This window comes from Passer domesticus, chromosome 19, assembly GCF_036417665.1.
Source record: "Passer domesticus isolate bPasDom1 chromosome 19, bPasDom1.hap1, whole genome shotgun sequence".
Lineage (NCBI taxonomy): Eukaryota > Metazoa > Chordata > Aves > Passeriformes > Passeridae > Passer > Passer domesticus.
Window position 1 is genome coordinate 6,224,559 of NC_087492.1, and position 27,020 is coordinate 6,251,578.

The window sequence follows — 27,020 nt, forward strand, 5'->3', positions numbered from 1 at the left end:
TGAGAAAGGTATGAAGATGTTAATGAGCTCTTAAAAGTAATTTTGTCCATTAAGCTGCTATTATTAACAGAAGACAAACTTTAATGGTCTTCCTGTTAGAGTTCCTCATCTCCTCAACCTCCTTGTAAGACTCGTGCCAAGACCCAGACCCTCATTAAAAGGAAGTACATCTAATTGTTATCTCCTTGTGCATTGCAAAAGGAGAACGATAATATCTGACCAAACCTTTTTCAAAAAGGCAGAACCCAAGTTAACCCATAAGAAGATGCTGCAGGACCTGAGCTGCCTTTCAAGAAATCAGTCTGAAATCACCAAGAAGCATAAAACTGAGCAAGTTTATCCAGTTTCTCTCACACAGCTGGACAATAACTGAGATACATTTGGTGTTCTACATTAAATATTGTTCATGCAGAGGTAAAACAAGAATAGGCAAAGCTAAAATACAGATGTTTTTTTTTTCTCTTAGCACTCATGGCTGTCACACCTCTGGGCAGAAAGCAAGCTCACAGCTGGACACACAGGGATTCAGGGAAATGCTGTGCAAATCCAGCCAGCCAATTTTAATTACTAAAACTGCTTTGAAATGGCTGCAGGGGAGAGAACCTGCGAGTTAACCACAAAATATCCCCCCTGGCCCAGCTGAATTTGAATGCAGCTTGAGGGGGCGTTGAGGAAGCTGCCTTAGCAGTTGATGCAATGAGATTTAAAAGATAAGGGATCTACAGCAGCAGGGAAACTCCAAGGCCTTTTGTTTGTTTGTTAGAAGGCAGGAAGGGAAAAGAAAGCACATTGTGAAAGGCAGGAGGAGCACCTCCACCCCCAGCCCAGCACAGGTAACCTCGAGGCAACCTGGGACTGCCCATCCCCACATCCCAGAGCCAGGGAACAAAGGGATGTGGAAAGGAAGGATGGGGAAGAAAAGGATGGGAAGGGAAGGGAAGGGAAGGGAAGGGAAGGGAAGGGAAGGGAAGGGAAGGGAAGGGAAGGGAAGGGAAGGGAAGGGAAGGGAAGGGAAGGGAAGGGAAGGGAAGGGAAGGGAAGGGAAGGGAAGGGAAGGGATGTGGAGGGATGGGGAAGGGAAGAGAAGGATGGGAAAGGATGTGGAGGGATGGAAAGGATGCTCTCTCTGCAGCTGCACCCACCCCGGTGCTTTCCGAACTCTCCCAGGTACGGGAGCGCTCAGGGCAGCGCTCCCTCCGCCCGGGGCTCTCGCACGGAGTCGCTTTCATCCATCACATGCTCAAACCCAACACGACTCCGCCTCTCAAAGGGGTCACAAAGTCGCCCCGAGAGCCTCCTCTGCACTGCAGAGGAGCCAGCCCGGCCCCGGGGCGATGTTAAAAATAGGGAGATCACAGAGAGAGCTGCCACTGAATGCTGCAAAGGGAGAACCCGATCCTGCTCCCTCCTGCTCGGCCGTGCCCCTTTTTTACTCCTGCCAAGATGGAAAGGGAGAGAGGAGCTGCCTCCTAACCAAGGCTGGTGCACGGGAATGACACAAAGAACTGTTGTTCCCCTGTCCTTGAGAGTTCCTTCCCTGCTTCAGGGTGGGCAGGCAGGTCCCTGCAGCACTAGAGCCTGCAGAGGCATTTTCCTGCTGGGCAAAAAAAACTGGCCAAAAAAATAATCTGAAGCAAGATCATGGCTGTCCCTGTGCTAAGCTCCAGTGCAAAAATTGGAGAAACAGCTCAGACAAGGCAACAGCTGGTCCAGAGAGCCACAGCCCAGGGGGGCTGAGGATTAGGGCAGCAGCCACCCCAGAGTGCAGCAGCCAGAGCCCAAAGCTGGCACAGAAAGCCAACACAGCCACGGGAGATCCCCAACACTCATCCCCAGCTGAGGGTGGAACCCCTGGGAGAAGCATCTCCATGCAAGCACTGCAGGACTGCAGCCACACAAAACCTGGGACACTCCAAGAACGACAGACACCCCAGGAACGACAGAGAGGTGACAGCACAGGACAGATGTGGCCAGGCACGGCCAGACAAATCCAGACGTGCCACAGAGAGCTGGCAGCCCTGTTGGGACAGCAGTGACAGTGTGGAAAGGCTGGCTTGACTGATGGGAATCCTGCTGGCAGCCACGGGGGCAGCAGCAGGAGCAAGGAAGATTTTCTGGAGCTGGAGCACAGAAACACCCAGCTGGACAAGTACAACATCCCCACTCCCTCCTTTATGGATGAACTCCCATGCCTGGAACCACAGGTAACATTTCTGTGACACAAGCCTGGACCCAACAGTGGTGAAAATGTAAACAAATTGCAGGAAGAGAGGCAGGAGCAAGAACAGCAAGTGCTGTTGTTGGGAGGGGAGAGGAGTTACAGCATGAAGGTGGATGGGTAACCTTGAGAATCAAAGAGCAAAAATACCCCCATGAGCTCCTCATGGAAGGGAGAACTCATTGCTCAGAGAGACAAGAAACAGAGCTGCAAGCAAACACAGGGAAGCAAGTTATTACTCTGTTTTAGGAGCATTTGCCCTTGGGACACCATCCCAAACTGTACCTCAGACTCACCCTGGAGTAAGGTGGTCCCACTCCAGTGACAAATGCATTGACTTGAGACTGATCTTGAATGCAATCCCACCCAAGCCTGAACAAGTTATTCTAAAAAAATCAAAGCAGTTTACGCTGCTTTTCTCAATTTGCTGTTGCAAAAAATTAAATTAATGATCTGCTGTTTCCAGACAAGCTGAATTGCTTTTGCAGCACTGTATAAACAGGGAGAAGTTTTTTAAAAAGATATTGCAAAAATGGTGCAATATTTTCCTTGAGAGTCTTCTGAGCCCCTCAGCACACAAGGTCCTACTATTACTGATGTTAAAGGAGAGTGCAAAGTACAGATGAGAGATTCATCCCATCTGGTCTGGCTCTGGCCTCCCAACAGAAATTCTGTTGGTACAGGAGCTGACACATGTAGCACTTGGCAGAAAACTCAACTCTGATTCTGTTGTATAAACCTTTTAATTTTTATTATGGTAAAAAGAGGAGGGAGAAAGGGCAGAGTCCTGGGGAGTTCATATGAATTTCACGACCACCCCACTTCCTGGAGGACACTCCTTGTTTTTTGCATATGCACATGAGTACAGATTAGTCATTTAGCACACAAAGACTATTTTCTTTGCTGCACATCAGCCAATATGGTACATGCCAACTGCAGCAAGAACAGCAGATGAAAGCCACAGACACAGTGCTAAGCAACTTGTTCAGCAATGCTCACATTCCCATGTAAACAAGAGAGATGAGAGATGGTTTCCCAAGGCCCTCGACAGAGAGGAATACTGGGATAGTCTCACCCTGCTCCCCTGGGGTTGCCTGCACTCTCCCTTCTGGGAAGCTGACATGTATTACACTGCCTTAAATCCCAGTGGAATAAGGGCCCAGGGTTAAATAGAACATTATAAACATCCTTAATGATTTCAGAAACCTATAAGGCCTCGGAGACTCTGAAACTGCAGTTTTGGAGTGCAGAGGAGGAAACTAGCACAGGATCAGGGCCAAGAAAATGTGCTTATGCTTCTTGCAGCCCTGTGTGTCAGAAAGTCTGACTTTCCCTTAAAAGAGCTGATGATTGCAAAACACTCTTTTCTCTCCACAAAGTTACCAAAAATAATAAAATCGGTTTTCTTTTTTACAGAAGTTTTCACCCACAAGGATGCTATGGAATTTACAAGCTTCCCTTGCTAAGCAACAGAGACATGCAAGTGTCATTGTCTCAGCTGCTGAAAAAAGAAATGAGCTCAAAGGAAAGGGATAGCTCTTTAATGGCACACAGCATTCCTGCCGGATCCAGCTCCATCAGGCTCGCCAGAACTGCTCCAGGTTCCATCAGAGAAGTCATTTGCTTTAGTGGAGGAAGAAGGAAGCATTCATTTCTGACAGAAAAAATGCTACAGCCAATTAAAAAAAGAAAAAAAACAAACCCCAAATGATGAAATAACACAGGACTGGGCTTGTTCTCTCCAGCAAACTGAGCAAAAGGCATCACAGCAATGCACAAATGAAGAAGACACTGTGGCAGATTTCTACAATACTTGCTGTCACTCCTCTACCTCCTTGAAACTTGCTTTGTTAGTCCTTCAAAGTCTTGTCTCATTAAATTCCCTGTCACTGTTCTGTTTTAAGAATGTCCTTGTTAAATCTAAAACACCTGTAAGCCTTCCCTGGGCACTCTTGCCTCTTACTGGGAAAAAACACAATCTTGGCACTTACTCAACCTAAGGTGACAGATGCCACTGAAGAAAGTGTGAGAGAACTTCCCAGCCTCCTGCAATTCAAATTTCTACATCCCAAGCTATAAAAATATAGTAAAGAACAGCAAGAAAAGAACATAAAAGCTAAGGCTGTTTTCTTTCTGGTTATGTATTTACAGAATACTTGCTTTGGAACAATGGTGATCAACATTCTCAGTTTCTGTTGTGCTTTCCTGGATGTCCTTGAGTCAGCTGCAGGTACCCACATTAATCAGCTCTGCTCTAGGAATGAGCTGCCAGTTAATTGTGGCTGCACTGACAGCCAGGGAGTTCTGACATGTAAGACAGGTCCTACACACACACACACACACACAGAGGTTTTTGGGACAGCCGACGCAGTTTCACTTTTGGCAATGGAATATTGCATTTGTAAAAAATACAGATTTTTGGCTACCAATGTTAAGGTAGATAAAGTTTTGACTTTGAACACCACGGCAGTGTCAACTTAAGTACCAAGTGTGTGGGACCAGAACCAGGGCAGAGCCCCCAGCATGTGGAACAGCACAAGAACCCACAGCTAGAAATGGCAGGCAAGTAGCATTTACAGATTTAAGCCTCCAGAAAATCCATCCCTGGTGCATCTCACCCAGCAGCAGACCAGGTATTTTGCTCTCAGGCCTGGCTGAGCTGTGTGCAGGCTCTGTCACACCACTTGCATGCCTCTGTCATGCCCATCTAGCTGCACTTTCAGTTTGTGGAGCTCCTCGATCTCCCGGTTGTGCCGCTCCGTTTTGTGCCGCACCAAGGAGCGGTAGAAGTGGATGGTGAAGACGACAAAAATCAGACCCACAGGGACCATGATGATGGTGGACACCAGTGCTGACTGCCACCCCGCGTGGCTGCTGGGCTTCTCCACGTTGGTGGTCTCGTTTTTCAGGATGGAGCCCACTGGCAGGAATTTTATCCAGCACAGGAGCACGACTTCGGCCAGGAACAGGAGGATCCCCAGGACGGTGGAGAAGCCCCAGGCCAGCTCGATGTAGGGGTGCATGCGCTCGTGCGGGGACTCGCTGATGGAGTTCAGGTTGTGGATGTTGCTCACGGCCTCCACGTTGGGCAGGATGCAGGTGCTGATGAGGAGGGCGAAGAGGTGAACGGCCACCAGCACCGTGGTGCAGGCGCTGAAGGCGATCAGCAGCATCTGGGGGTACTTGTACTGCACCTCCAGCTGCACCTCCACCATGGCGACCTGGGCAAGGAACAAAGAGCTTGTCAACACCTGCTGCCTTTCCTCTTTTCAAGGCTTTCAGCCAGAAAAGCATCTTGATTCAGGAAGAACACCTAAGGTCAAGGATGCACTCCAGAGCTTTTTGGAATGGCAGCCCAGAGGGATCGCTGCTGTCACCCACGAGGACGCACACACTGCCTGTGCTGTGGCCCTTCTGAGACCATGGCTTTCTCAAACAACACGTCTCTCCTTGCCACCACAGCCACATGAACTGCCCCAAACCCAGCACACAACAGAAGGAGCTCATTAGATGCCACGTGGGGCTGAGAGGCAGCTAACAGCCTGCTATAACCCACCATCACACCCTCTAGTGCCACTCCTTCCTTGCGGCTGCAGCACAGGAAGTTTCAGCTTCAGGCGTGTAAAGAAATGCAAAACCAAGCAGCTCCTCTGGCCAGTGGCCAGCCAGGTTTCACTACCCACCATGGGAAGCACGCAAGCTACTTTACAGCTGAAGTAGCCCATAGTTAAAATAACTGCCTTCTATTCTCAGAAGAGTTTACATTTGTTTTTATTACAAATATGCCCAGATAAATAACTTTTAAGTTATTTATATCCCCAAATTTCTCCCTTGAGAGGTAATAACTTGGTGATACACCCAGCAGAAGTGGACAGCTACCGGCTTATGGGTGTGCTCAGCAACTCAGGAGTCTGCTTCCCAAAACAGGAACTATCACACAGCAGGTCTCTAAAGCTATTTTTACTTTAACCAAATAAACCTTAAGAAGAAGAATATGTGCAAAAGAGCAGGAAACCCTTTTGAGAACAGAACTGGAGTCCTGTTAACTGGTTTAGCTTAAGAATTTTTACAATTAAGCTACCTGTGAAGCAAACCAGTACTTCTGTGTGGTGGTATCCCTGAAAGGACAGCACTGCTAAGACAACTTTCTGCTAAGACAACTTTCTGCTAAGACAAGACACAAAGCAATGGACAAGATTATCAAACATTTCTCTCTAGCAGCTGGCTTGCATCTGTAGCTGCACTTCATGATTTGCAGAGAAGTTAACTTTCTTGGCAGCAAGGAAAACCTCTGGTGATCCCAGCTGACCTGCTGCTCCAGCACAGCACAGCTTGCTGGAAAGAAGCCCCTCTAAGGAACATCATGAGAAGGCAAAGTTTCAAATATGCACTCGATTCTGGGACACAGAAGGATTTTGCAGAACTGACTCATGATTATGTTATCCAGACTTCACATGAGACTCCCCTGAGCAGCCATTTCAGGCTCTGTATAATCACCTGCACCACTTGCTCTGGCATTACTTGTCCATAATATTATTTAGGCACTGGAAGATTAGGGGTATGCTCATGTTGTCCCTGCTGGAAGCCCTGAAAAGGATTAAAGGGAATGGAAACCAGCTGGCATGACTGCTGCCTTACCTACATTTGCTCTGAAAACCATCAGATCACAGTCAAGTCTGAACACATTTACCAGCAAGCAAGATACAACATGCGTGGAAAATGGCCAATCTCTACAAGCCTGGATTTTATAGCTACATCAACTATTTAAGGCATTAAAGACAGCAAAAATACTGTGACAGTTCTTGGCCATTCCCAGCCTTCTGTTCTGACCATGAGCACGTTGGAGTTTTACCTTTGTTTTTATCAGCTCCTGGTTGCAGTTTACAGTAGTAAACAGTACAGCAGTTCTTGTTGTATAGCAGAGAAAATCCTAACACAGGACTGGCTTTACTATCAATTGCAAGGTCAATTTAATTAGAACAGATTTCATGTTGCCTTGTGTATGTTCCCTTTGCAGTTCCCCTTATATTGATTTGAGAGGGAGGAGATCAGACTTATCCTCTGCTTCACTGTACAATGAATTTGTACAGCACTGTGGCTGCTGGTCACGCCCCATCAGCCAGGAAAAGCTGCAGGTACATTGTTCATTATGGGGTGCTGTAACACCCAGAGACCCAGCTGAATGGGAATTGTACCTGCATGTCCAATTTATAGCTTTATATTAAAGCTGAAAGCCTGGCTGATGTCAACATATCAATTTCTGCTTGTTATCCTTCACATGAGCAGCACTTTTCAGCTAATTGGATGTTTCCTCCCAGACTAACCTATTCCCCAGGGCGAGCTTCAGCTGTGCAATGTGATGAATTTTTAACACTGACTGATGGCTCGGTAAGAGGTATTTCAGTGAAAAACACCAACAATCCAGATAGGGCAGCAAGGCAGAAAAACAGCTCATTTAACCCAAACAAGTACTGAAAAGGTGAGTGAGCTCTTACTGCTTTACCCAGCACAGGCTGTCATGTCATTCCCTGACCGGGATAAGAGAAAGAGGACAAGCTGACATAACCCATTTAAAAAATCATTAAATAAGCTGTCTAGCCTGTAAAACTATTAATATGTCATGTTTGATACAATTATACTCTTCCATGTAATAACCCTCCTTATTTTAACCTCTTCCCAGAAGCAACTTTGCAAGGCTGAATTCTCTGCCAAGCCATGGAATATTTCAGCACAGGTTTAATTTTAAGCTTGAGAATAACCCAGCTGAACTCCAGAATTACAGGATCAAGGGCTCACAACATTTTAGAATTAAACTGCAGTTAAATTACATGCCATGATGGTGGGGCTTAAACCAGTATAGCTCAGACTGTCCACAACAAGGATGTTATTCATTTTGAGAAATTTAGACCAAGACAGATAATATCAAGCAAAAGGATGACAAATGGCTTAACATAAACCATGACACATTCACACAGATGGTTTGGCAGACTGTAAAAACAACCACTCCAGTAGATCTGTCAGGGTTTTTGTTTTGTTTTGTTTTTTTTTAATCAAACACATATCCTGTAGCAATTGGACAAGTATTGAGAAGAATGATTAGCAGTAATAGCTCTTATTTCCATCAGGAAAATTATTAAGGAGGTTTCCTAAGCTGCCTCTAAATTTCCTTTATTTGCAGCCTCCTTGGGGCAGATGCAGCTGCCCTACAGCCCACCTCCAAGCAGATCTGGCACTGGAATGACCCACATCCTCCTGACCTGCCCCAGTGCTCTGCCAGAAATACCAGAGATGCTAACGAGGAAGGTTTGCATTATTCTGCAGCCTGTCCAGAAGGAGCTGGATCAGAGCCATGGCCTGTTGATTAAATATCCATCAGCTCGCAATAATTTCAGCCAATATGGAGCTAGCTAGCATCAAACACACTGACAGGGAAGTAAATAAAGCAATAGCCAAGCCCTGGATGACATTTGTTTATGTAGTCAAATGCACTCAGGCTTTGGGGAAACTGTTTAATAGAATCACAGAATCGTTCAGACTGGAAAACACCTTTCAGATCACAGAATCCAACCATTACACCAGCACTGCCAAGTCCACCACTAAACCATGTCCCTAAATGCCACGTCTACACATATTTATCTCTAAATAACTTCTTTCATCAATAGCCAAAGAGGTGCTCTTATTAGAGAGTAAACATCCGTGTACTAAACTCCTGCGTGCCCGTGGAGAAATAACCCAGGAGGAACAAACACCTCAGCTTTCCAATCAGCTGGGGAAAAAGCTTGCTAATAAAGAGAATTCCTTATTGCAAGAGATTTTATTTCTTAGTTACAGATTTCAGGTCTATTTCTTATGTTAGGCCGGTGAGCATAATTAACACTACTTGTACCTGTGTATATTCAACGGCACTTTAAACAGTTCAAAGAGAATGTGAAACCAGTGGTTAATTTTGTGTGTTTGCCAAGGACTTTCAGTAACTTTCTGCTGTAAGAGCTGAGAAAGCATGATTTGTTTTCAGAGACGTGGTTCAGCCCTGCAGTGTGGGTGGGCTGCAAGCCCCGAGTCCCAGTGGTGCCAGTGACAGCACACCCCAGCAGGGACACCTTGTGGGACCATGCAGGTAGATCAGTCCCCAACAACACAAAATGTTAATTTCATAATTGTGTTAAAGACAACAGTCGCAACAGAACCCCAGTAACCAGAGGCACACAGGGCATGCACATGAGAGGCTTTTTAGAGTAAGAAAACTCCTGCATGAGAGAAGTCTACAGAAGAGCACCCAGCTTTCTCAAAAAGAAGAGAGACATTCCGCCCCTGCAGCACACAAGTTTGGTTACAAACCAACACAGACTTTGTGAAAAGCTTTTAAGAGCATCTTTTGCACACAGCCAGTGAGTGGAGAGCAATGACAAAGCAACTGAGCGCCCTGTCTCCACTCCAGCCTGCTCCCACTGAAACCCCTGCCTGCAGCTTTCCAGCTTCACTTTGGGTGACCATCTTATCATCCCAGGCTGTTGTAATGTTATGGATGATTCATGGGCTGGGGGGCTGGGGGAGGAAAAAGCAGTGGAAGAAGCTAAAATAAAACAAGAAAGGCGATCTGGAAAGTTCCTGAGATGTGTCTTTCCCTCCCAGCTTCTGAGCTGCAGGATGAAACATCTTCACATCATGTCCCACGCCACCCAGGCACTGCCCTCTGCCCCTCTGCTGACAGACCTCGGGAACAACCAGACCTGCCCACTTCCTGAACAGGAAACCTCCCCCAAACTGGTTTCAATTCTCACTCACAGTAAGCAAAAGCTGAGGGGAGATAAAGGGGCTCACACCGACACAGCTCACACAGGCCTGAGCACTGGGCCACTGACTGTCAGTCTTGTTTATTTGCTCACCCCTGACATGGTTCTGACCTATGCAAATCACTTCCAAATAACACCCAAGTGCTGCACAGCGGAAAGCAAGCACCAGGGATCGCTTCCAATAGGCAGCACTGACAAAAATACACCAGGTTTGGCTCCCTGCAGGCTGCAGAGCCCTCTGACACCAGGTCTGAGGCTCAGGGCCTCTTCTCACACCTCAGCGGTAGAACACGATCTCCCTGATCACACTATGCAAACTTCACTTTGGCAGACTGTGACCCAACCTCCACCTTATTTTAGACACCATGACCTGAGAAAACATGCAGAGAAATTAAAATAACGTTCAGGACCATAGCAACCACAGGGGTCTGAAAGTGCTCCACACCCAAGAGCAGCCTCGCATGAGGGCAGTCAGCCTCGGGCCAAAGGAAGTCCTGGATTGTTTAGCAATGCTGCTGGAGCCCTTAGGATCACTTGCAGGTAGGGGATTAGTATTTTTAAAGGGCTGACTCGGGAGTGTGTGGGTTGGCTGTTAGACAGCTCATGTATCCCTGCTGCAGTGACAGAGCCAGCCTCAAACTTTGCAGCAGCAGCCAAACAGAAGCCCCCAGGCAGATGCCTCCTGTCTCTTCAGGAAACAACTCCCTGCTTCTTCCCAGGAGGAAAACACTGATTAATAGTTGATTTGAGGCAACCCAAAACCCTTCACAATTCAGAAAGCTATAAAACACACATTACCATTGCAAATCCAGAGAGCAGAGCAGAGGTTCTGCTGGAGGCTTTCAGTTTGGCTCGGCTCAGGTAGAGTTTTCTCCAGGAGAGGGCTTGCACGGAGTGGTGGTTGGACGTGACCAGTTCCAGGTAGCTGCGCCGGACCCAGTCCCGATAATCCATGCCCTTAGTGCCGGGCTCAGAGCAGCAAGCAGGAGTGGAAGGATCCACCGGAACGTTTAATTCAGAACTCATGGTGAGAGAAGTGCTGAGGGAACAAAACAGTCATGTTCAAGAGGGGGGGTGGTGGAGAGGATGAGCATTAACTACTGGAAAAGCTGCACTTGAACAAAATTGCCCTTGGTCAGTGGAAAATGATGGACCAAATAACATCACACTTGGAATTCAGAACTGAGAAAAGACCATCCATAATTGCCAAAAATGACCATGACAACTAGGAAGGATTACAAAGGTACACTCAGCAACTATCTCAGCAGGAATTCAGGAACGCTGCACACCATCTGGATTTTCATTTCAGAGCAGGCACCTCAACTTTGCCCTTTAATTCCTTCTCGCTCATAAAAAATTGTTTAACATAAATACACTTCGCCCCCATCTTATCTTTGTTTTGATTTGACAATTCATTTCCCAGTGCATCACGGGCTGGCTCCAAATGCACCTCCTTAGAGTATCAAACACCACTTGAGGGAGTCACTTTTTGCTCCTTCTTTGGAAACCATTCCTCCTGGGTTACAATGCGGGGTGTAACCAAACTGAGTATTCTATTATCATCTACGTTATTCCTGATGAACTGTTAATGGCCACTTGCAGGAGCTGCAGGGTGCACACCCGACCCCCCAGGCTGCAAGCTGGGTGTCAGATAAGGGAAGGAGGCAAACCATGCATGGCAGGGCGGTGCTCCATTGTCTTCACAAATTGCTTATCTCAGCCGTGATAGCTGCACCCAGCCCAGGGGTCATCCCTGCCAATGGGCAGCTGTACCACCTAGGCCATAAAGGACTCCCAGAATATCCCGTGACTCACAGCATCACATCATTCCACTGTGAAATTCCTCGCTCCGGGGGAGGTGCTGAACCTTCCTGCCTGAATCTGGCCGTATGTAATGTGGGCAGGCTGGGGACACGAACACCACTGCCACTGGACATGCAGGGGGGGACCTGAACTGCCACAGGAGAACCAGAGCATCCCCAGCACCACTGCTTGGTCAGACTGCAACCATCACCTCAACAACACCGCAACCACTGCTTGGTCAGACTGCAACCACCACCCCGGCCAGCACGGGCCAGGCTGTACTCTGACTTTGTGGGTTTAAGCCATTTTTCATCTTGCATTTACTGCAATCTTTCTATTAAATTGTAACTCTGACCTGAAGTCTGTCTCAAGGTATTTGTGTTGGGGTTCATCTCTCCCCCGGTTTAGTTTCAAACCAGTACACCAGTTTTTCTCAGTTCAACCACTGCTCATCAAAGCTCAGTTTAGAGCAGTTCTCCCCCAATACTCACAGAGCTGAACGCTGTGCAGCGTTAACAAATGAACTTCCCAAGCTTTTGCAGTGGGAAGTTAAATTTCCTGAGCTGCTCACACTCCATTTATCAGCGACATCTGACCAAGAATCCTGTTCCCTTACTTCCACCGGTGGCTCTGAGCAGAGGGCAAGGAAAAGGCAATTCCAAGGGGGAAAGCAAGCTGCTTCCAGGAAATTCCATCACCTTCAGCTTCAAGGAATAACACTGAGAGCTGCATGAAAGCAGCAAGAGTACTTCAGGTGGTGGAAGCCTTACAGCACCATGTCCCCAGGCTGCTGCCAAAGGGCTCTGGTGATCCCCAGACACTGAACAACATCCATGGAATGTTTAGTGCAAAAATGTCTCAACTCTGACACACATCTGAAACTAACCCAGCCTTCCAAAAAATGGAAACCACGATTCCTTGTTTAACCCCCTCACTCACAACTCCACCACTGAGTGCTGTGCTGGTGGCAGACAGAGACACCAGAGCTGCACCTTCTGGCTATAAAACACTCCCCAGCTCCCAGGAGGAGGAGATGCTGCCCAGAATCACACCTGGTGTGGCACTAATTAGTCCCAGCACCACCTCTCAAGGTCACAGGCACCTTTCAGCCCTGCCTGTGTCCCCCCAGCTCCCCAAGAGCTGGGGCCACGTGGGGACGGCTAATAAAGCCATGACTGCTGGGAGACTTGGAGAAGTGGAAAGATCAAAAGGACATCAACTCCCCACAACTCTGAATGCTGTTACTAAAAGGGAAGGAAGCTGTTTCAGGCACAATAACAAAGAATAGCAAAGAAAGCACTGCAGGGCCAAGATTGTCCCTCCTGAACATGGGGGGGCTTTCAGGTTCCTGTCCCCTCAGACATAACAAGGATGGCAGCACAGGATGATTCCTGGGCAGGTTTTGACAAGGCCGTTATTTCAGCCCCTGGAACACTCCAGGAAGGCTCCTGACCCGCTCAGGAATTTTCAAAATATTTAAAAGTAACAAAAAAAAAGCCCCAAACAAACAAACAAAAAGGAAAGGCCCACTAGAATATTCATGCCATAATAAAAACAAGAAGAGAAACAATAACAGGGACAAACCTTCCTGCTTGATCTGTGTTTCCAGAAAAGGCAAAAATCACTTATTTTACAGAATAAAAAAGCCTCCTGGGAGGATTGGAGGAAGAAACAATCTGTGAGCAGCAAAATGATGAAGCTGTTTCCTGTGACAACATCCTGTGTTGATCCTGCAATGTATAGCATGGAGTGAATTCACTCCCTTTGTCCCCAGCTGGGACAGTGATGGCCTCTCCTCTGCCATTTAATTTCATAAAATACTTAGGAACTTTCTATGTAAGAAACTTGACCCCTGGGACAAATTCCATTAAAAAGACAAATGAATTTAGAGGTTACAGAGAGAGGGCAAGAGAACCCAATCACATCTGCTTCTTCCCTTAGAAAAATAAGCTAAAAATACCACAAGGCTGAATTTTCTCTCTGAAGCAGCTCAAGAGATGTTCTCAAATAAGTAAACAGCTTCAGAACAAAATCCATAAACACAAATGTAACCCAAACGAGCAGTGCCAGGATGTCAAACTCACCTTGCTGGCTATGGACATGGAGGGACTGGGTGGAGGGCTCCACGGGCTGAAACACAAGACCAAAGAAGAATTTTACATGCAGCGTAGCTGGAGCAGTTTTACTCTGGAAATGCTTTTCAGCCTGTTATCTGCATCAGGGGAGGCTCATTCTGGAGATTTCACCTTCCTGCCTTGCGAAGTTAAAGGTTTAGGACACTTGTTCTTACAGAAATAACTATCCTACAGGGTCTGACTGCACAGGGCTGTTGAGCTCTGGATGGGGAATGAGGAATTCTCCAGAGCTTTTCCTCAGGCAGCCCTGGCAAGGTCCATCCCAGCTGTGTCTTCCCTCACTTCCCCAGCACCACCGACACATCTGACCCCACTTCATCCCACACTGGGAGCACAGAAAGCTCTCTGTGATTGCTCCCTTATGTGGATTTTCTTAACCTGCCAAGTGCTGTCCGTTGGAAAAAGGGGAAGCCTTTGCCTCCTCCCATCTCAGCGCACGTGTGGGGATTTCTCCACAGCTGGGGATGAAGCCCACACCGGGAGCTGAGCGGGTTCCCTGCCACCACTGCCGTGCTCGGGCACCCACAGAGCGCTGGCTCTGCAGCACCGGCAGCTCCTCTGCCTGGTTTCGGGGTGCCAGCCCCTCCTCAGCCCCAGGTTTCTGCCCCACACCAACAGAGTGATCTGCGGGTTTGTGCCAGTCCCCTTCTTTCCTAACATTGTTCAAGCCCCTGCAGGCCATGGCTAAGCCAAATCCCGAGCCCTGTTACTCCACTCGGATGAGTTCAAGCGGTCTTTGCCATGGGAAACTCCTTCCTATGCTCTCGTCTGGCCTGGGGCTCCTCCAAGCAGCCCTTCTGGGGTGTCAGAGCTCCCAGGCAGGGTGTGAACACCCCACAGGTGTGGCCCCGGTCCCACCGCCACGCTGGGATCTCCTCACAAGGCCCCTCCTTCCCAGCCCCCTCGGCACACCCTGGGCAGGGGGCGATCCCGCACTGCGAGGATCGGGGATCTCCCCTCAACAGCAGCCTCAGACAGGGCATCCCTCAAGCCAGCATGAGACCCACTCCCAGCGAGGACCCCTCCCTGCAAAGACAGCCTGGACAGAGGATCTTTCCTAGGCAGGACAAACCCCCCACCACTGCATCCCGATCCAGCATCCCAGGGATCCCCCACAGCTCCTCAGGCAGGACGGGACCCAACCCCTCCATCCCGTCTTCCAAACGCACCCCGGGCCAGGGTCTTTCCCGGCTGGAGGCGTCTCCCCCGCAGCACTCCAGCGGGAGCATCCCTGTCCGGATATGTCCCAGGGGAGCCGGCCTGCCTTCTGCACCCCTGGCACCTCCGGAGCCCGGCCGGACAGGACGGGACCCCCTTCTCTGCCCAGGGCGGACCCTTCCCGTTCACAGGGGATTGTCCCCAGCGGCAGGATGAGGCGCACATCCCTCCACCAGCACCACGGCATTGCCCCCGGCCGGGCAGGACGGGGCGCGTCCCCCCCGCACCGCCCCGGGCAGGGGAATCCCTGCTCAGGCAGGACAAAAACAACTCCCCCAGCACCCCGGGCAGGACGAGACCCCCTCTCCCGGAGCCCCGCGGGCAGGAGGCGCTCCCGCCTCTGCCGGGCGAGCCCGCCGCCCTCCAGCGCGCCTGAGGGGAAGCCGCCCGCTGCCCCGGAGCGCGGGCCCCGCCGGGGACGAGCCCCTGCGGGCGGGATGCGGCCGCGGGGGCGGGCCGTGTCTCACCGCGCTGCTGTCCGGGGGCCGTGCCGGGAGCCCCGGGAGAGGGACGGGAGCGGAGCCGGAGCAGGAGCGGGATCAGGATTGGGATCAGGACCGGGAGCCGGAGCCGCCTCCGCCGCTGCCACGGCAACGCCGGGCACCGGCCACGTGACCCGCAGGAAGCGGGGGGCCGCGCCGCCACGCCCCCGCACGTGACCGCCCGCTCATTGGCCCGCGGTCCGGCTGGCCACGCCCTCTCGGCGGCGGGGGCGGGGCCTGGGGGCGCGACCCCCGCCCTGCAGCGGCCGGCGCCCCCCGCCCCTGCCCGGAGCCGCGGCCACGGGGGAGAGCCTGGGGGCTCGGGGGTCCCCCAGACCGCCATGGGCTCGGGGGTTACAGGGAAAGGAACCCCCCCCGGCACGGAGCCGTGCCCGCAGCGCTCGGGGGTCCCGCCGTGAGCATGCATCTGTAGGGGGGAAAAAAATGTCTGCGGTTCCCCAAGGTCGCAGTCGGGCTGAAACCCACCCACTGGTAAAGATGGTAGTGGGTCTGGACCTTGCGTTGCCTCTGAATCTTGCCACAGAGAAGGTATTGGTGCAATGGGATGCAAATGTGCTTTTATTACAGTTATTAATTATACAGCAAAAAGTCGCCACTTACATAAGTCAAAAGGCAGCGCTGCTCTGCCTCCGCCGGGCTGAACCTCCTCCGGCTGAGCACAGGCTCCCTGCGAATCCCGACTGCTATCTCCCTGCACTCCTCCGCTATTGACTCAGCAGGAAATCCTGTATAAACCCATCAAAAGGATAGGGACAGCCTTATGGGAAAGAGAGGGAGTTCCTGCCCTGGAAATGAGATAAAGAAAATGCTGAAAGGCAGCACAATGGGTCAGCTTTATAACAGGGTAATCCCATCTTCCTGAATTCCATTCTGCCTGGGGGAGGGAACAAAGGAAAACAATTCTTAAAAACCTAATAAAGAGACAGATACATGTTATCCTGAGTGTGCTTTTCACCTCTGAGAGCAGGAATACCCCTGCTCGGGTTCAGCACAAACACTGCCGTCTCTCAGGCTCCCACATTTGCACAAACACAGGTACACAGCAACTTTAGCCCTTGGAGGGTTAATCTCCATCAGAGAAAGGAGAGGGACTCCTCTAGAAAAGAGCCCAGAGCACGAATTTAGTGTAAGCAGGTCAAACTCCTTGGCAGTTCCAAGCCTGTACCTTATTACTGCTTTCTTGGTGCCCTATTTGGAATAGCAATCAGTTGTAGAGCTGTTCCTATTTTACTATGCACGGGAGCACTTCCCCTTTCCTACTCCACAGATGAGGTTTTCCCCGTTTTGAGGTCACACAGTATTTGCATTTTATTCTAAACGAAGAAACATTCCTTGAAACCTCCCTTTGAAGTGCTTTGTATTCTCAACGAGCTCGTACTGCCACCAACAACCACAACAGTGTTTATGGGAATTCACAGCTACACCTACCAAAGGCAGCTCCTACTGCTACACTCAGCCACCCCGGCGAGACAGAGCGTGAGGCAGATGCCACCTTCACCAACATGCTCTCTTTGCTGTTTATGGATTTCCAACTCAGCATTCCCAGAAAACACAGCATGAATAATTCAGCACGGACATCTCAGGGAGGCAGGATGAGGCCACACAACCTGAATTTATTTAATCACCAAGACAAACTCGAGTTCACCTTCCTCATGGCTGAGGGAAGCGTGTCCTCACTCAGCAGCATCTGCTCTGCTTGATGCAGAACAGCACTCAGCTCAAAGGCCTGACAAGCTCAGAGGCAGAACATCTTTATTTGTGAGGCTCTCAGTTCTTCTCTGCCCATAAAAATCCCTCACGTTTTTGTGGTTCACTCTACAACACAGAATCCACAGGGTTTGCCTGCCCTAAGGGGGATTCGTGTGAAGCAATGCTCATAACTAATCTCTCCACAGGGAAAACGGATCCTGCATCTGAAAGAAACACTGCCACAACTTGCAGCACCTGGCCCCGTGGAGACTGAGCAGAAAAGAGTTCCATGCAGATCTCTAACCTGGGGGCAGTGGGGATATGGACCTGGCAGGTCAGAAGTTATCCAGCTCTGAAGCCCTTGGATATGTACACAGGAACTAGACACAAACATCACTTGCACTTGGCCACATCTGCTTCCCAGCCACCATGGTAACACCATGGAGAAGCCATTACATAAAGCCAGCTCAGACAAAATGCAGGATTTCTGGCAGCAATATTCAACAAAGGCGAAATCTAAAAAGAGATTCTCCCTTTTTACTGTTTTTGCTTAAAATAATCTGGCATTAACCAAGGCTTGAGAAGTAGCACCGCATTCTGGATGCAAGGCTCTGGGATGAGCATGTCTGAAAGCCAGCAGGCACTTCTAATTAAAGATACACTGAAGAGACAAAAACCAGAGTTACAAGTAAAACCACCACTGCATATGCTTTAAGCACCAATAAGTAAATATATAGAGAGATGTTAAGATTCCTACCAGGGAATCCAAGGTGCAAAGCCAAGCGCTCGAGCAGAGAGAAAGGCAGGTGTCACCACAGGAAGCTGAGCACAAGCAAAATTATTCCATTCCAAGCCTTTCTGCCACAGGACTTGGAGGCTTTACACACAATCTCTGGGAAAAGGTATGGTTCCAATTCAAAAGCAAAAAGTGACATGCAGCTAACACCTTTTTCCACATTTTCATGTGTGCCACATCACTTGATCTCTTTGTCCCTTCCTGCAGCACTGCAGCATCTCTTTATTTTACTGAAATCCTCTTCCAAAAAGAAAAATAGAAGACAGAACAATCCAACACATCCCTTTTATTAATTTAGAAAACATGGAAGAAAAGCAATAGGGAAAGTTTTAGCATTAAAAAAGGGATCCAGATTAAAAATCTATAGAACTTGTCTAGCAACATAAACTGATTTTCTTTGGGTTAGAGATGACCCCATACAAAACCCCAAATGCAGAACACTCACAGTGCAGGAGAGTCTGGCTACAGACCACTTTTCTACTTCAGGTTAAACTCTTCCCCTAGATTCATGTATCCCACTGCTACCAGCTTCAAGATAAGTAGAATACGTAGCCTTCACAGTAATATTTCCCTTAAATGGTAATAGTTATGTTTTAGCTTTCAGACAGAAAAACACTCTGGGCCATTTTAGAAAGAACTCTAGGGTCATAGAGACTTATGGCTGACTCTTTAGAGCAAACTTAGAGCAGACTGCACAGCAGTTATACAAGCAATTAAGAAAAAAATCTCTTATTTGGCATTTCTCTATCGTTTTCTCTCAGGCCTGTGACGTGAAGGCCATGCCCCGTTAAGCAGATGTAACGTACGCCAATGGGTTCTGCTTGGCTGAGATGAAAGACTTTCATGCTCCTGAATATAAAGCAATGAACAGTGTTTCCAGCTGTCCCTGGAAGGCCTCATCCTCTTCCCATCACAAAGCTTGGCTCTTCAGCATCATCTTCCTTCTCTTCCTCCTCCTTGCTATCCTCTTCATCATCCTCGCTGCTGCCTTGCTCTTGGGATTGCCCGGGTTCTACAAACACAAACAGGATGAATGGATGAGGTGCTCCCACCTGGCTTCCTTGTCAAGCATTTCACAGCAAAACACTCTCAGGTGCTCAGCAAATGTGGATTAGGTCAGGCTAATTAGCACGGAGGGTAACATATTCCCCTGTGTCTTCCTCGTTAAGCATCTCACAACTAAGCAGTCCCAGATACTCAGGGAACGCAATCAGGTTCTATTAATTCTGCCGAGTGATGAGGAGCTCAGAATATCAAATTCTCCCTTGGGGAATTCCCTTATCTCCAATCCCAAGTCCATCATTAAACAACTTCACCTCCTCTGGAACATTATTTCTTTCTGACAGAGACAAACACTGTGGTGATAGATTATCTCATCCCCAATCTCACCTCTGCAGGCTGGGATGAACTTTGAAGGATCACATTGGGAAGCCACAGACAAGACCCAGTGTATTCCTACAACTTACCCAAATTCACAGAAATTCTACAAGGTGCCATAAACTTTTACAGACTGTTTGCTATACTGTCAGTACAGGAACTCATGAAGATATGCCTAAGGTTAACAGGGGTCACAGAAAACTTGCGAGGTCTGCTAGAAAACCAGGACACATCTACTAGAAATCAAATAACCAGTAACAAAAATGAGGTATGGCATAAACGGGACCTGAAGCCAAGAGCCATTTTTCTGCTCTCTCCTGCTCCTCAGGCCCAGTCACACGCTGTGTCCTGACCACCTCATGCGGGATTCAGGCTCAGTGGTCTGATGTCACCGCGTGGTGAAGTGCTGAACTTTGAGCTTTTATTGGGAGTTTGTTCATTAACGCACTGCAACAGCTGACCTCATTCAGTGCCAACCCTTATTCTTAATGTTTTTACTACAACAAAGATGAAACATGGAAATTCAGAGGTTTCATTTATTCATTCAAAAAAGAAGACAAATGTTTGCCTGCCGTATCCAACAAATACACTTTAATCAACTTGAAAAAACTCTCAGATCACAACCCAGGGCACACAAAACTACAAAAAGGCTGTTCCCAGTTGACTAAAAATGGCTAAGGAGGACTTCTCTCCCCCCTGCTATTATTATTTTGCATAGAGAACTCTTTTACACAGGCTGTAAAGAGTTAAGAACTGTTACAGAGACCAGGGAGTTTGCATTTTGTCTTTCAGGAACTTGTGCCAAACAAAACCACTCCTGCCCCAGAGCTGGTACAGGGCAATCCCATACCACAGTGCCAGTCCCTGATCCAGCTCTCCTCTCTCCCAGCCACTCCCTAAGGGATGGGTATTCTGTTTGTTCACTCAAAATGAACAAATGTTGACTCATACTTAAATTCTCCTCCCAGTTACAATTCATAAATGAGTAGCTTAAAAAAAAAAACAACAAAAAAATCAAGACCAAAACAAAACACCCAAAAAATTCACTCTGCTACATTCACTTGCTGTCACAAGTAAAATTAACCTAACAATTTGTCCTCCCATGTTTACATGGGAGGCTGGCAGGGGTTCAGCTGAAACAGATCCAATTCTGAAAAGCAAAGCACAAATAAGGTAGAACTGTCAGGCAAGCCACTGTTCCAGCAGGATTACCAGAAACTGCTGTAACTTTAAGATTAACCATTTGTGCTAATTCACAAGGGACAACTATTTGAAAGAGTAAGCCAAAATATACTCACTGAAAAGAAGCAACAAGTATGCAAAAGTTTGAGCAAACAGTTACACTGACATTGCTGAACATTAATTTTCAAGAGAGAAATTAATGTTGCAGGAGAACAGAGGCAGTGAGATTTTTCACCTTCATTTCTATTAAATAAAATAGTCCTGTGGAACAGAAGGTACCAAGGTGGCTCGATTTCTTGCACACAAAATTATAACTCTGTTTCTTGTTGCCCAAGCTGTGCATTTTTTTCCACCTGTTTTCCCATATACAATCAAAATATACTTTAAAAAAGCACAGCCTTGAACAATCCTGCCTTTCTGAGCAGGTGAGGTTCTGAATTTGCAGTTCACCAGAATAGCTGGGGCAAAACATCACAAACTCAGATTCCAGAGTTTGCTGTCCAAAATTCCCCCTAATAAATGGAAAATATTCACAAACAGCCAAGTCATTTGTAAGATTAAATCTCAACATAGATGGCTTTCAAAGAGGATTTGGAAACATCAGCTAAAATAACAAGCTTAAGGCTCAGGCTTTAATCCATGTATTGAGAATGCTTGGGATGGGGGGTGGAACAAAACCTTCTAAGCTTCAATGAGGGAACAGAACCAAGTCCTGAGAAAAGTAAACTAAATTTCACTGACCTTTTTCCTGCTTCTTTTGTTCAAGTTTATTTTTCTTAGCTTGCAGTTTCTTCTCTTTTAACTTCTGGCTATAAAGCAAAGAAAAAAGACTCTCTGGCAAACCCAATGTTGTAGAGATTCTGCACATTCATGCACTGATAAAGGACATATTACAGACATCTTGAAAAAGCTGATTTCAGAAGAGAAGCTCAATTTAAATTTGGCCTCAACTGAAAATTTAGCAGTAAACTTAGCATGTGATCAAGAGAAACTTTTCTATGTTGTTTTCAGATTAATGGATTTTTTAAAAGTCTTTCATGATCCACTGCAACCAGAACTATGATGCACAAGAATCTCCAAGAACACAGATGGAACAAGAATGAAACTGCCCCCACATTTTATCTACCTAGGCTAATAAACACAAAGAGAAAATGGTGTGAAAACCCAAACTGCAGAAACTGAACACTGGGGGAAAAAAACACCAGTAATATATCCTTCAATTGAAGAAAATAAAAATAGTGCAGTATGCTCTGACCTTCCTCTTTGGCTGTACTTTCTCAAGATGTCAGGCCCTAGGAATAGCACGGGGGGTAGGAGGGAATTTCAATTCATACAACCCAGCTCTCTTTGCCCAGCAAAGGCAACCTGGCAAATTAATGGCAGATACAGGCAGAGCAGCCTGGCACTCACATAACTGAATTCTCTTGAAACAGAGAGCCAGGCACTTTGTCCTTTTGGGTCAGGACAGAGAAAGGTGGTGAGGGGAGTTAGAGGGGCTCCTGCAGGGCCAAGCCACACCATTAGAGCATAGCAGGGGGACAGGGAGGTGTTAGTGTTCAGGCAGCATCTGCTGTTGGAACAGTTGTTCTCCATCTCAGCCAGAGAAGAGGCAGCAGGCCAGATCTGACTTGCTGGCCATCTGTTGGACCACATTAAATTAAACTAAGATGGCAACAGTGTTTGTGTTGTGCACTTTTGTGTTAACGTGGCAGTGAGCCACTTTGCACAGGCCTTTCCACAGCAACTCTCAGCCACAGCATGCAAAACAGCAAGGAAGAGGCTGCTCAGGGTCAGACCCTGGGAAAGAGCAAAGGCACGATTCCCTGCTATTTCTGAAACCTATCCTGGACACAGAGAGTGGGATTTAAATTCTTGTGGCACTGCACTACAATGCTCAGGCTATTTCTTGAGTGCATCAATCCTGTAACTGCTTCATTTTGTCTAAAATTTAGGAGAAAGATGGATTTAATATTTTTTTAGTATTCCCACCTAACTTATTAGATTTGGCCTGCCAGACATTTCAATGGGGTAGGCAGAAGCAACCTACCCACGAAGCAGCACCCAGTTTTGCACTGAAGCTGCTTGGTATCAAATGATTCAGACATAAACTTAAGCCAGATATAGACACAAACCTTTCCTGACACTGTTAGAACAAATATGCAGCAAGGCATGTTGCAGGCAAGACCACAGTGTCAGCAAAAGCAGCTCAACCAGTCCAAAGTTATCCTGCAAGCAATGGCACGGAAAAGAAACCACCCCAGCAAAGCCTGTCAAGTTTACAGCTACCTTTGGAAACCATACACTGACATTGACAAATTTAATTTCCACAGCCAGACTTCCCAGCTGATAGATGCAGACACAGAATGACAGTGTTTATCCAGAGCATGCAGCTACAGATGAGGCACAGGGAGTGAGGGTTTCCATGTCAAGCCTCCTGGGAAAAATCTGCCCTTACCGCTTCCTTCTGCGTTTTGCTGTTTGCTCTTCTGCAATCATCTTATTCCTCTCCAGTTTCTTCTGGAATTCCTCATCTAGTCTTTGCTGTAATTGATCACATGTCATACTTTGGTCACAATCTAAATTAAAATACTTATTTTAAAAGTCATGTCCTTTTAGGGAGAAGTCTTTTAGCAAAATACAGAAGGGAGCTCTGCCAGATTTTGCCTGGCTTCTTTATACAAAGCCACGTTCCTAGGGATGGCTCCTGTACAGACAGCATTTTTAACCTGCAACCTGAGCCAAACATTGGAACCTTCTGAGGGAGGAATCCTCACCAGAGCAGATGAGGGAGGTTGGGCTTCTGCCCTAATTAACGTTTCAGTAAAAACAAATGAATAACTGGAGACACAAACATTAACATACGGACTCCTCTCGGCCAAGAGAGAGTATATCAATAGTGTTTTCTAAAAGAGGGGGCATTCTACTCAATCAGGACTTAAACATCTGAACTCTGTGCACAGGCACTCCCTTTGTTTCTGTCTGTGCAAGGCAGTGTTATCAGGGATTTCTAGCTTTTAAAGCATTTTCAAGTCAGCCTGAGAACACACACATTCCCATGAGGCCTTACAGCGTGCTAGGACCCCAGGGAACACAGGAGATGGAGCACGTCTGACACAAAGCACCAAATGTTTCAGTACTGACACAGACACCACGGATCACACACTCCTACAGACTCCTCTGACAAGGGGTGGCTCAGAACGGAATTATTTGTACATGACTTTCAAAGAAAACACAGATTTGCAAAGAACAACAAACAGCTGGGGGAGGGGGGAGTTCTAAAGAGTTGTGCTGACCTTCTCAGCCATGGCATCCATGAAATCCTGCCTCTGGTACTCTCGCCGACGGAGGTGCCGGTACACGTGGAACTCCCCGCTCCCAGCCCCAGCACTGGAACCTGCAACAAGGAAGAGCTCAGTCTGCTAGGAAAGGAGGTAAACAGATGTTCACAAACCACTACAGCTGGGTGCTGAGGGGTGGGACACAGCAGAGGGCACTGTCAGATGAAAATCTACCAAGAGCACATGGGGTGTGTCACCATTTTAAACTCAGCTCACAAGCAAAAGCCAGAGTGAGGTGCAAACCCACACACTTTTGGGCCACTGCAGGTGACCCAATGACCCCCCTGGAGAGCCCACCCTCAGCTGCACATCAAGGCAGGCAAAGAACTGGAGATGAAATGCACTCCACAGTCTCTTACAGGCAGAGGTGAGCTGCAATACCCTGCTGATGCTGCTTACAACTGATTTTCAGCATTTCTCAAACACAAAGTAAAGTTCATCAAAAAGGTGGCAAAAGGTGATTTTGTACCTCCCCATGCAAGACAGATCCACTGACAGTTTTCAACTGTTTCTTCATAAATGAAATCCCTACAGCTCTCTCTTCCTGCATCAGCCTGCATGCTGAAGCCTTGCAGGAGCTCTAAGCATCGTGCTCCACTCTCTTCCCCCGTCTCCCGAGCTCTTTCTCAAGGGAAAGCACAGGAATACAAACCTCAAAGGAGAGACCTAATTAAAACCCAGCAGATGGGACTGCAACAGGGGTGCTCTTGATACCAACAGAGCCCCAGCAGGTCAGGTACTCCCAGAAAAACAAAACAATTCACTCAAGCACACAGCAAAGCTATTTGAAAAAGCCATGGGAGAATTGCAATAAGCAGATTTTATTCAGAAGCATATAAAAACCTGAGTCCAAGACCAATTATTCTGAAATAAGAACAGGTCAACCTCTAGAAAGGATGGAGGTCTCAAAGAAAGGACTTCTGCATGCAGCCAGTTTATACCACAGCCACTACATTTACTCCCTGCAGGCAGAAGTAAAGTGTACCCAGAGCACTTGGGTCAGAGTCCTGGCACAGCTGCCAGCTCCCTACCTGAGCACACACAATCACACCTGCTGCACGTGCCTGCTTCTCACAGCCTGAGGCTCAGACTCAAAGCAGTCAAAAGAAGGACTTCACACTGCCAATCTTCCAGAGCACTCCCAGATCCATGGAGAGGACAGATTTACTCATCATCATTTACTTGTCATCACCAGAGCAGCAGCTTATTGCACTGCAGGCAGCCCACGTGCTGCAGTGCCACAGGCTTTGTTCTCTCTGCATTCTGACAGCCAGCAGAAAAGTGGAACCAGAGAACTAAATAAAACTTGAAAAATCAACTCTCAAAGCACATTTAACACCTCTTTTCCCCAGTAAAATGAGCAGCAGAAAACCACCTCTGTCCTTCCCTGCTAAACATTTTTCTAAGTTAACTGGCTGACACCAGAGTTATGTGAAGAACAGAATCTTTACCCATGACATCTCTAACGAACTCCGGGGGAGGTCGTGGTGCCCATTCATTCAGTTTTTCAGGAATTGGTACAGTCTTTTCCTGCAAGAACAAACCAACCAGCCATCAGTATCCTCCAGGAGCAAAGTCTGCAATTTTAACACACTGCTGAAAGGCGGGATACGTCTGACAACAGCCTCTTCCACCAAGTGACAGATCTCAGCAGGAGCACAGCTGCAGCAATTTCTTCATGCACAGGGATCAGGAGCAGGCAGGAGAGGAGAATCAGAAGGGATCCTGTCTGTCCCTCACATGCAGGCAGGTCAACAGACCCCAGGAGGATTAGGAGTGTCTGTGCCTCTTTTCAGCACGGGAGCTAGAAGGAAGCATGTCAGCACTCCCAGGAACTGAGCATAATTCCACTGCCAGTAGTCTGGGAAACGATGGAAGGTGTTTGAGCACCTTCCATGCCAGAGCTAGAGGACAGGGAAGAGCAGGGGAGGGAGAACACATGGTGCAAGGTCAGAGGAAGAACGTGCTGCGGGGAAGCCTCAGCCTGCTCCAGCACACACAGAGCGGGGGCTGAGAGTCCCCTCCTGGCAAAAACCTCCTCAGGAAAGGATCAAAACGCCCAGTTAGAGGACCAGGTCATGCTCCCGCACATTAAAAGCGGCGGATAAAGGAAAGAGCAGCGGGCAGAGCACGGAGGGGCCCCTGTGCTCCCAGAGAAGCGTCTCTCTCCCCACAGCACCCCAGAAAAGACAGGTCCTTGTCCCCTCACAGCAATGCAGTGTGTGGGGGTCGGTCCCTCTCCCTCTGGGGACCCGGCAAGAAGAGGGGGGGCGTGTGTCGATCCCGCCACAGAACCGGGAAGGAAAACGGGGGTTGGCCGGTCCCTCTCTCCTCACAGACCCCCGGGAAGGGGTGTCGGTTCCTCTTCCCTCACGGACTCGGAGAGGAGAGAGGGGAGGTTGGTCCCCCTGTCCTCACGGACCCCGGAGGAGGGGAAAGGGGGTGTGAGTCCCTCTTCTCTCACAGAGCCAGAGATGGGGGATCTCGGTGTCCCTCTCCCCCTCACAGACACCGAGGGCGGCGGGCTCGGTGTCCCTCTGCCCTCACAGACCCAGGGGGTGGGCTGGGGGTCTCGGTGTCCCTCTCCCCTCACGGACCCCGCGGGGGTCTCGGCGTCCCTCTCCTCTCCCGCCGCCCCGGCGGGTGGCCTCACCGGGTTCCTCATGAGGCGCTCGAGGCGGAGGCGCTGCTCCTCGGCCGCGCTCCTGGGGATGACGAGCGGCTGCGGCTCCTTGCGGGGCCGGGGCGGCCGCGGGGCCGAGGGCGCCGCCATGTTCCGGCCCTGGCCGCGCCCCGCCCCCGTGACGTCACGGCGCGCGACGCGGGCGGCCCCGTCATGGCGGGTGCGGGGAGGGCCGGGCGGGGTTTGCGTGAGGGAGCCCCGTGTGAGGGGAGAGGGACACCGGGGGAGCACCTCTGGGGTCATCGAGCCCGACTTCTGCCCTGTCACCACCCTGCCAACCGGAGC

At 48.7% G+C, this 27,020-nt stretch overlaps 2 protein-coding genes across 3 annotated transcripts; both read right to left on the reverse strand.

Moving 5' to 3' along the window:
• Positions 1-316: 316 nt before the first annotated feature.
• On the reverse strand, positions 317-17,699 carry ORAI2 (ORAI calcium release-activated calcium modulator 2). Of its 2 annotated transcripts, none has more exons than XM_064394745.1 (4): positions 16,271-17,699; positions 13,899-13,944; positions 10,810-11,050; positions 317-5,439 (listed from the first exon to the last, which is right to left on the reverse strand). In XM_064394745.1, the coding sequence occupies exons 3-4, from the start codon at positions 11,035-11,037 to the stop codon at positions 4,894-4,896; spliced, it is 774 nt and encodes a 257-aa protein (XP_064250815.1). In that variant the 5' UTR covers positions 11,038-11,050; positions 13,899-13,944; positions 16,271-17,699; the 3' UTR covers positions 317-4,893. The 2 variants fall into 2 exon arrangements, with proteins under 2 accessions (XP_064250815.1, XP_064250814.1); XM_064394744.1 differs by lacking the exon at positions 16,271-17,699 and adding an exon at positions 15,635-15,797.
• A 727-nt stretch (positions 17,700-18,426) lies between these two features.
• On the reverse strand, positions 18,427-26,847 carry PRKRIP1 (PRKR interacting protein 1). Its single transcript, XM_064394746.1, has 6 exons — positions 26,706-26,847; positions 25,504-25,582; positions 24,008-24,108; positions 23,170-23,255; positions 21,456-21,523; positions 18,427-19,167 (listed from the first exon to the last, which is right to left on the reverse strand). Exons 1-6 carry the CDS (start codon positions 26,823-26,825, stop codon positions 19,052-19,054), a joined length of 570 nt encoding a protein of 189 aa, XP_064250816.1. The 5' UTR covers positions 26,826-26,847; the 3' UTR covers positions 18,427-19,051.
• Between the last annotated feature and the right edge of the window lie 173 nt (positions 26,848-27,020).